The sequence below is a fragment of the Dermacentor andersoni genome, chromosome 1 (genome assembly GCF_023375885.2).
Source record: "Dermacentor andersoni chromosome 1, qqDerAnde1_hic_scaffold, whole genome shotgun sequence".
Classification (NCBI taxonomy): domain Eukaryota; kingdom Metazoa; phylum Arthropoda; class Arachnida; order Ixodida; family Ixodidae; genus Dermacentor; species Dermacentor andersoni.
In genome coordinates this window covers 267,660,996-267,670,554 of record NC_092814.1, presented here as the reverse complement: position 1 = coordinate 267,670,554, position 9,559 = coordinate 267,660,996, and the positions used below count along the sequence as shown (strand labels likewise).

At 40.4% G+C, this 9,559-nt stretch overlaps 1 protein-coding gene across 2 annotated transcripts; it reads right to left on the bottom strand.

Moving 5' to 3' along the window:
* Window positions 1-413: 413 nt before the first annotated feature.
* mRpS24 (mitochondrial ribosomal protein S24) lies at window positions 414-9,131 on the bottom strand. 2 transcript variants are annotated; one of them, XM_072284623.1, is made up of 4 exons: window positions 9,074-9,131; window positions 7,307-7,505; window positions 1,883-2,175; window positions 414-850 (listed from the first exon to the last, which is right to left on the bottom strand). In XM_072284623.1, exons 1-3 carry the CDS (start codon window positions 9,101-9,103, stop codon window positions 1,886-1,888), a joined length of 519 nt encoding a protein of 172 aa, XP_072140724.1. In that variant the 5' UTR covers window positions 9,104-9,131; the 3' UTR covers window positions 414-850; window positions 1,883-1,885. The 2 variants fall into 2 exon arrangements, with proteins under 2 accessions (XP_072140724.1, XP_054919103.1); XM_055063128.1 differs by lacking the exon at window positions 9,074-9,131 and adding an exon at window positions 7,696-7,827.
* Window positions 9,132-9,559: the final 428 nt, after the last annotated feature.

Genomic DNA, 9,559 nt, shown 5'->3' with positions numbered 1-9,559 from the left:
TTGATATCACAGTGGCACAATTGTCTGGCATATTGTATTTTGTTCACAATTTACCATCCTAGTGGGGCAATCACGGGAGTTTCACATTCTGTACAACATAGCCATCGTAATTCAGCTCCATTTAACTTAATAATGTTACCATTGCACTTATAGGTAATGAACCAAAATTACAGCCTCGTTCTTTTCATCTAGCCATTCCACTAGATGAGTTTTGTGTATTTTGAGACTTCAGTACTTGCAAAGAGAGGAGGGAAAGGCTACTGTGGTTCTTAATGCAAGCTCAGACTGGCTTCATTCTGCTCGTGTTAAGTAAACAAGGAAAAGTTATGACAACCAAAGCCTTCATTATACAAATGAGAGAAAAACACAAACCTATTTGTGCTTCTCATTATCAAAGATAAAAATGCTGCTGATCATGTAAATAATGGTAAGATTTTATTTATATATACAAACGCCTTCATTCACTGCATGTTTGTTAATAATCTTATGCTACTCACAATGTACACACCAACAGTAGTGAATGACTGTACACATAATCCTGCGCTCACTGGTCACAGCAGAAGCATAAACATTTGCAGTCTGTAGAACACTAACAATCAACAGCTACAAGCAACCATTCTAAATGCACCCATACTGAGAGATGTTACACTACAGTTGTTCCTGGCTGCTGCAACAATAAACAAATTTATTTAACCTAGGACGGAATGAGAGATTAACTTTATTTTACATAGTTCTTAGCCCAAGCAATTGTCACAAATAGCACATCAAGTGCTGCTGTAGGGTTGGGAAGTTCCAGGGATGTGCTGCACCAGCTACCCAGAAATTTGAAGAAGCATTATTAGAACATCCCCTGAAAACACATAAGGAAATATCAGCTACCAAGATCTGATGAACTGCACTAAACACACTAATAAAGTTCACAATTAATTGCAAGTTTTTAATAATGTTTGAGCCTTTCTTGGGATGAAAAAAGTATGCCTTCCGACAAACTAAAAATGCAACACTACAAGTACTGCATGCGAGAATCCAGGTCCCTTCTAGAGAATACTCATTTTTAAATAATTAAAGCTGCAATACCACTGCTTAAGTATGAAGCTTTCACAGAGTAGCAAACACTTTCGACACCTAGGTGACACTTTTAGGCCAGCAGAAGGTGTTTGCATAGGATACGCACAGGCATGAACAAATAATGTGCTCATTTTATATTTGCCAAGTATGTCACTTGATGCAAAATGGTCTCATCTAAAATTCTACCACAGTTAGTGTGAAAAAATTATGAGCCTTTGTAAAGCACTGAGTGCAACAAAGCACATGTAATGTCAGAAATCCAGAAATGGCCCCTTCTTAGTCTATCTGATTTCAAATGCAGTACACAAAATTAAATCCAACTCTAGCAACTCATTATTTATTTATACTAGTTCATTTGTAATGCACAAACGTGCATTAAATCAAACGTGTCAACAGTTATGTAGTTAGAAATTACTGTACAGAGAATCTGGTGTGCGTGCCTTGGTTTTAATACTCTTCTCTGAACAACTGCCCCATTTCAAATGCTAGCTGTTGTTGAATGCAAGTGACATATTTTTTTTTATATATATATAATCCAGAAAAGTTGCCACTACCCAAAAACTTTCTTGCAGGATAGTCCAGAGTAAATCCTAGTTCAATTTAATGAAATGCAATGACCTGAAGTATTCAACATGTTTTTCAGAGTGCAAGCATACGCCACAGTAGAAGACCTGCTCCAACAAGGGTCAAGGGTACGCGTTGGCAGCATGGCACAAAAGCAAGGTAGTCATCAGTGCTTGGGTTCTGATCTCATCCAGGGCAATTATTTTTCTACGTTCTCACACAATGCAACCACTGGATACACAAAGCACACCTCCTAGATGTATTTGAAGATCATCTCCTTGCGGTCAGCAATCGACTGTAGTTCCAGCTTGACAGGGCACTTGAGGATGTAGCTGAGGATCTCCTCAGTGTAGCCGATGAGGAAGTACATCTTGCGTGGAATCACCACCCTTTGCACGATGCCTCCAATAAAGATCATGTTGGCTCGACGCTTGATGAGGATCTCCGAAACAAACATTCGGTGCCATGTGCCAGTCATGAATTTGCGAATGAACATGTCTTCCACAAGTGTCTCGGAACGCCGCAAGCCCCCTTGCAGGTTGCCTAGAAGTGACAAACAATGTAGGATAAGACATAAAAATGGCAAACTTTCACAACACTTCACATGTGGTGGTTTCTTTAAGACAACAAACATCACGCAATCTGCATTTTTATACAGATGAAAGCTGGTTTCCTGTCAAGTCTCTTAAATGTAGCTGGCAGATGCCTGAGAATGTTTAAGATTGTGGCTAAAGGTATGCATGGCATCTCCTTTCAACTTTGTTACGGTTACGTCACACAGATTCGGCAGTGTTTTAATGAAAATATGTCGAATGTTTTTTGTTGGTTCTTGCATTTTCACTTAACATACGTCTGGCATAAGAAGTCTAAACAGCTAAATACATACTTCCCTCGCATCATCGCTCATTCTGTGTTTGTCGCAGTACAGCGTGCCTGACTTGGTGTAGCCTGCGCAGGGCATGCTCATTCCTTATTATTATTAGTAGTAGTACTAAGGTAAATATTAGGTAAGTAGCAGGAGTGACAGATTATGGCCACAAAAATGTCCTGGCATTTGTTCTATGCCAGAAAATGGCCTAGCCACTGAGGAAATTGGAAGTCAAGACAAAAAATCACCGTAGGAAACAGGTGCAAACTCGTATGTGACACAGTGCTGCAGCACATGATGCCTGTGCAGCACCAATGATCTAGGAGCTGGTGCTCCACTAAGTATTTAGGGGCCTCACGACTAGGATGTCACAGTCCCTCAAATAGTGCTCATGGAGTAGTGTAAAGAGGTAGCAACAAGACGTTTTGTAGAAATACAGCACACACTTCTGTTAGATATTTACCACCCTGATTGATTGGCATTTACTAATTTCAAACAGGACATAATGCACCATCGAGGGTCAGTTTTATATTTTCAAAGTTGGGATGTCGATCCAGTCCTATGTTCATATCCCTTTGTCACCTAAGAAAGCTCCATCCTCTGAAAAATGGATGCTTCAGTCACTTTCGAAGCCTAATCTATCACTTCAGCTTAACTTGACATATGCCTTTCACCTCTGTATTCACAAGCAGGCGTCAGCTATAAGCTTTTCTTTGACTGCACCTAGCAGAGTACAGCATAGCCACTGGACCAAATGAAACACTGTGCGTCAATAATGCTCCTTGCCATTTCTTACAATGATGAGAAGATGCTTGATAAGTGCACCTTTACTCTAGTACATTCAAGTAGATGCCAGGAGCATTTGTTTAGAAAATTTTCATTCGGTGGCCACCGCAGGGTGTCGTGAACAAGCACTGACCAGTTCAGTTAAGAGGCAGTGCTGCTGTCAACTTTCTTACCAACCAACCAACGAGAATATCCGTATAAGTGTCCCTTTAAGCTTTTCTTCTAGCCCACATAAACTATTTAATAAGTGCCTCTATAAACAAGTGCTATCAATCAAGCACTTCAGAATAGTAATGGAAAACAATTTCCCTTGTCACACCACGCTAACACTTAAGGTTACTCTGTTCCTGATAACGTGCGCTTTGGGAGGTAGTGCATTTTGAAATTTCTAAATGTTATTCGCTTAATGGTCTGTCAATAGCCAATTTTGAATGAAGTAACAAGATGTTTTTGAGTCATTGAAGAGCTTATTTGTTTTGTATTTCATGATGCCATTTGCAAAAACAAAAGCAATAAATATCCAAGTACCCTTATGGTAAAAGATGGCAACTGAATAATTAAGGTCAGTATTCTATATTTCAGTGTCACCTGACTTGTAGTTGCCATTTAGTTTTTGCTCACTTGTTTGCCAGGTAGCATAATGTGGGAATGAAACTATACGAAAGCATGGAGGCCCATTTCGTGTCGATACTGCTGCGAGCCACTTAGGATATTTATTTTCGATACCACAAGCCCTGTCAGGCTACTTAGGGTATAGTATCATTGAGCTCCAGAAAAAGAGCCCTGTGCTTAACAGTCACGCATATACTTCGGAGAATGGGCCCATGTCTACTACTCTTCTAGCTTACTGTTGAAATAATGGTCGCCAGTAATTTATATTTGTTCACTGTTAGAAAAATCTCTTCATTAGGTCTAACGGAAACTACCTATGTTTACTAAAATGCTGCATTTTTCTAATCTTAAATAGTTCTTTTTTTCTAGTTTCTGGCTCAACAGTTTGTTGAGCAATGCCAGCAACATATAGGTACTAACTCAACTTAAAAGGCCAACTTCAATGAAATTTCAATTTAACTAAAATGGCCATAATCATAAAAAGGTCGTACATATTGTGGAAATAATTTGCAAAGCCACAGGACTGGTTAATCACACATTTTTTTATTCAACAGCCACTCGATAGCACTTCAGAACACGACGTGTGCACCTGGTTGTCCCAGAATCGTGCATGCTTACTGATCTCGTTGCCATGCCTAGGCACCTCAGTGGGCAGGGACTTTAAATGCTCTCGGCTATGCTTTGTTTCCGATAAGCCGTAATGGCAGCACTTTGACTTTCAGTATCAAGAGCACCAATTGTAACTAGCTTTTTGTGAAGCAGCAACTCATATTACAAATGTAAAATTTGGTACAGAGTCTACTCTATCTGCACTGTTAGGAAGGAACCCTTTTAGGGAATAAAAAATTCCACTACAGTTGGCCTATTTAAGGGACAGTAAACAGAAACATTAAATCAGCTTAGACATGTATTAACAGACTAGACAATGAAGGCTAAACTTCCATTTTTTGAACTTCGCACCGAAACCCCAGCACCACTGTGACAGTGCAACACCATGGATTTCAATGTATTTTGTTGTATTGTATTGTATTGGGTTTTATGGCGCATAAGCAACTAAGGCTATCATGCGCCAAACACATGGTATAATTTATTTTAAAAATTGGGTATTCAAGCCATTGTGACATCGTAATAGTTCTCAAAACTTGCTAAATTAAGATTTTTTTTTTTTAGAATACAATGTTGTCCATCTTTAGTGATAAAAAAGAAATAACTAGACCCAAGCAGATGCTGTCAAAATTTACGAGATCACAGCGAGCTTGTGCAAGAACTTCCAAAGCAGCGTCCCCACTAGTCTCATTTTTCCTACTTTTCTGGCTAGCCTCCTCCAAATGTAAGAGTGGCCCTTTCAGTATTGTAGGAGTGTAACTTACTCAACAGTTCGACTTAACTTTCTCTTTAGCACATATGTGCCAACCTGTGAACCTTAAAATTTGTAAAAGTCCAGTGGAAACGATACCAAACGTGTGAATACGGTGTGCATGTGTGTGTGTTGGGGGGGGGGGGGGGGGCGCTTATAGCATGCACTTAGTTTTAGAGCTTGCATTGAGCCCGTGCCTATTGTGCAATACCTGCACACTTTCTTAACAATGATATACATTTAGGCGCAGCACACCTTCAGGAACTTGCCTGTATAAATCCACTCAAAGCAAGTATGCTCTTCAGAAAACTTCCAATGGTAGGGTCAATCTCTCTTTCACAAACTTTTTTTTTGTAAATCCTAATGCAACAATTGTAGACTGAGCCCAAATTCATAAACTTTATGGAAAATTCAAGAGTGTTGGCAGTTATGTTAATGTCTCTTTAGAAGGCCCCTCACCAGGCCACATGGCAAATTTTGGTTATGCACTAGAAGTTGTTGCATGCCCTCTAAAGAGTGCTCTACAGAAAGAATTTTTCAAATTACTTCATTAATAGCTGAGATAGAAATATTTGAAGTGCCGCGAACCCATGATTTCAGGAGACGAGTGTCACCGCCAACATAGACCCTCTCTCCAATTTCCCCGTTTAGCCTCCGCGAGTGAAATTCCTTCTCTGCATTCTCCCATACCGGAGCCAGAGGATTGCATGACAAATGTCACGGGTCCCGCCTTCTTTTTTTTTTCCCCGCATTTTCGCCGAGTGGCGCACTTCTAGTGACAGACTTGCACGCGAGCTATTGCATTTGTTTCGTTCTGTGCAGCAGACGATTTTGCATCACCCGATTTTGAACACCTGATTAGCGGTATAAGTCAGTGCCATAGACACGAGCAGTGAGGCGGACGCGAGAGCATGAAAGAGCATGATCGCAGTGCTGGAAAACACGGTAGAAAATGACATAGTTTCGATCTCTGTGCACAAGCTTAAGAAGCAGACAAAACTGAGGTACATCTCTCTATCTACAATACGAAGAAAAACAAACATGCAGACATTCAACTGGTATGTTTTAATATTTCTCTAAACTTTAATTGGTCTACTGAAGCAACAGATTAAACAAATAACTAATGCTGCTTTGAATAATTCTACAAGTCACGTGTCACTGTAAGTGGTGCACTTGTATGACTATGTCGACTCTGACTGGGATCGTGGTGCCCATTAGAAGGGCAAACAGTGTTTGGTTTGAAATGGATGTAATATTCAGCAGACATGAGCATAGGTGCACATTTTATGCACTGCGCTTGTCAGCTCAATATGGCCAGACCTAGTGAGGGGCCCTTGGGACCCTTTAAAGGACCCCTAAACGACCTCCCACATTTTTTTACACATTTCAAACAAACGCGCGTATCGCATAGAGAATGCTGCGACCATCATCTCTGGTAAATGTGGCAGCACTACGCACCACAAGAACTCCACAAATTCAAGAACCAAATCCATGCTCCTCTCCTGCCCTTTTCGGTGCCTCCTTCGCACATCGTGATGTCAACAGGGTGCTCCAGCTGACGTTACCAGGTGTAAAAACTGTTAATTGGTCAGTCATCGAGGAATGACAACACCAACATGACTATAGATCCGACTGTGTGTTTCGAGAATGGAGAGAGGCTCGTCCATTGTACGCCACTGAATCTTTTATGAAACTTCCATTCAGTCAGCTTCATGCGGAGGGCGATTAGGGGCGGACAATAGAGGAGCATTTTTTCTGCTGTGCAGATGTGACATGTAGCTTTTGCTGCATTGTGTAGAGTTGGTGAGCATATATGGCAAGTGGGGAGAGAGCACGAGTAGGCAGCGCAGAGAAGGAGAGCAAGAAACAGCGTTGGCCACGTTTTCATTAATCAAACACCTGTAAATATGCTATTATTTTGCACATTCTAAATATTCTTAAGGCTATATGTTCATAGTAGACTAGTACCTATCAGCAAAACTTATATTCAAGCTCAGGGTGATTTAGGGGCCCTTTAAGGAAAAAAAAAACTGGATGACAATGACACATACTAGTGTTCCACGAGTTCCACGCCTTGCGGTGGGCAATCTGGTGAGGTGGGTTGGACATCTCATAGGTCAGTGGCTTGTTGTGATTGCGTGTCACCTTGTAGCGACCTGCCCGGTTCTTCTGCAGTGCTGCCGTTGTGTGCAAAGCTGCAACACGGCCAGGTGGTGGCAGAACCTGAGGGTGGCATAGCCTCCCAAATGCCTGATGGCAAAAGAAAAAGCCAATCAGTGTGCCTCTGCAGATGTCACAAAATCATTGTTGTATTATGTCACTCTTTAGCTGACCAACAGCGCCTGAAATGGTGTGCAAGGTGACAACATAGAGGACTATGGAACACAGGTGCAAAATATGTGTTGTAGGGGCACTGGAAAAACTGACTACGGAACATGACCTTTAAGAGAACTTCATTGCACAGTACTTCTCCAGCAAATTCAGCTTTGCATATGTTCCAGAATAGAATCACAAAGCCTGGTGAAAGCAAAACAACTGATTTGAAATAGCTGCACATTTTTATCACACCTCCTATTTGGCTTTGCAATATATTTTAAGGAATTATCAGTCTGGTAACAGTCCTTGCTGTAAGTGGTCCTTCATTCACATTCTTATGCACAACCCTGCTTAAAGTTTCAATGGGGATAGCTTAAGCATGCATGACTCAGATTACCAACAGTATGGTTCTTCATGTATGGGGAAAGTTTCCACTCTTACCGGGAATAAATGCATGTCCCCTTTCTGACGGACAGTACATCTTTATAACCAAATAGCTCCATGACAGTATTTAGGAAGGTGCAGAAATTTTCAAGTCATTACGTATGTTTACCGAATTTGATTTCAAAGTGTTTGCCAACTATTCTATTCCTATTTTGCTGCAAATATTTTATCTCCTTTTCAAGTGAAGGAGAAACCTATAAGCAATGGGCAGCACTTGCTAAACTAGTTTAGGAAGTGCAGGTGGATCGCAAAGAGTTTAGATGGCGCTGCTGCAGTACAGATGATTACAGAAATTCTGCAATCTTGTTCCTTCGCTCACCAAAACGTATTTCCTACTGCCATTCATGCCTTATTAACGTGTCTACTTGATATATCGTAATTCCCACTCGAGCTAGCGCACGACCATTCACGTTCTCTACGGCGCTGCAATGGATTACTGTTGCTTTAATAGGAAGACGCAAGCAAAGACAAATACACAAGCTGAAATGTGGACATAGGCAGGAGGTACTTGTATATAGCCACATCCCAACGAGATAAACACTTAACAGTTAAGTACTTTAAGCAGTATGTGGCGAAGTCTGTCTTACATAAAAATACTAGATTTCGGAGCAAAATAAAGGATAAGTACGGTTCAGTTACAGAAGAACGGCGTCGGTGAAATGGAGGTTAAGTAAACGCCTATTAGTCGAGCTGTTACGGCGCCAATTCGTTAAGAGCGTGATGCTTTCAGATTTTCCTTAAGATCAATAAAATGAAATAAACATATGTTTCACATGGCCCAAAACTAACTGAAGTGGGCTTTTCAATGGCCACAGACGCCGCACAAGCTGGAGACATGCATAAAGAGCTCGTTGAAGTTTTATCATGCAGGCGCGATCGTTGCCCTTCATAACTCGTGCTTTAACAACTTCAGACGCAGCGAAATACGCAGCAACTGTCATTAGTGTGCAGCAAAAAAAAAAAAAAAAAAATCCTGGCTGCTTGCTATGCGTCTCGCGCATGGCTGAAATAAGTGATAATCAAAAGCAGAGAGATTTAAATCCGGCAATATTACTTACCTTGCACAAGCTGCCCATGGGGACCGCCATACTTTCTCAGCTTTGCTATGACCGAACCGCAGTTAATGTTATTAATAATGTAACAAATAATTATCAAAATAACTTTTTCTGCACTTATAAAATAAATTATTTATATTTATTATGTTTGTATTATTTTTTGTTTATAACATTTTATTTTTCTGCGTGGCCGTATGACGTAGATTTTGCCATGTGTTAGAGAATATGTTTAAAAGGGTAGCGCAGCAGTCTACGAAAAAAAATATTTGAGGAATTTACTTTTGTTTAAAAGTAGCAAAGCATATAACTATTTAATATAAAATATTTTGAACAAACATAAATTATTAAATGTTTTTATTGCTAATGTATATTTATGTTTACGTTATAGACGAGTTGTAATTATAGTGTCTCACTCAGCCGCCCTGAAGCGCTAGAGTCGACCTCTTTAATTCAACCAATCATCGTCTGCCTCATCTGAAGTAAAGAAAT

Excerpts from the sequence above, each read along its gene's own strand:
- mRpS24 (XM_055063128.1), bottom strand. The coding sequence starts at position 7,812 with ATGTGCAGCTATTTCAAATCAGTTGTTTTGCTTTCACCAGGCTTTGTG. Across the intron at positions 7,506-7,695 it reads GCAATGAAGTTCTCTTAAAG|GCATTTGGGAGGCTATGCCA; the intron begins GTCATGTTCCGT and ends TTTTGCCATCAG. Across the intron at positions 2,176-7,306 it reads GTGGAACTCGTGGAACACTA|GCAACCTGCAAGGGGGCTTG; the intron begins GTATGTGTCATT and ends TGTCACTTCTAG.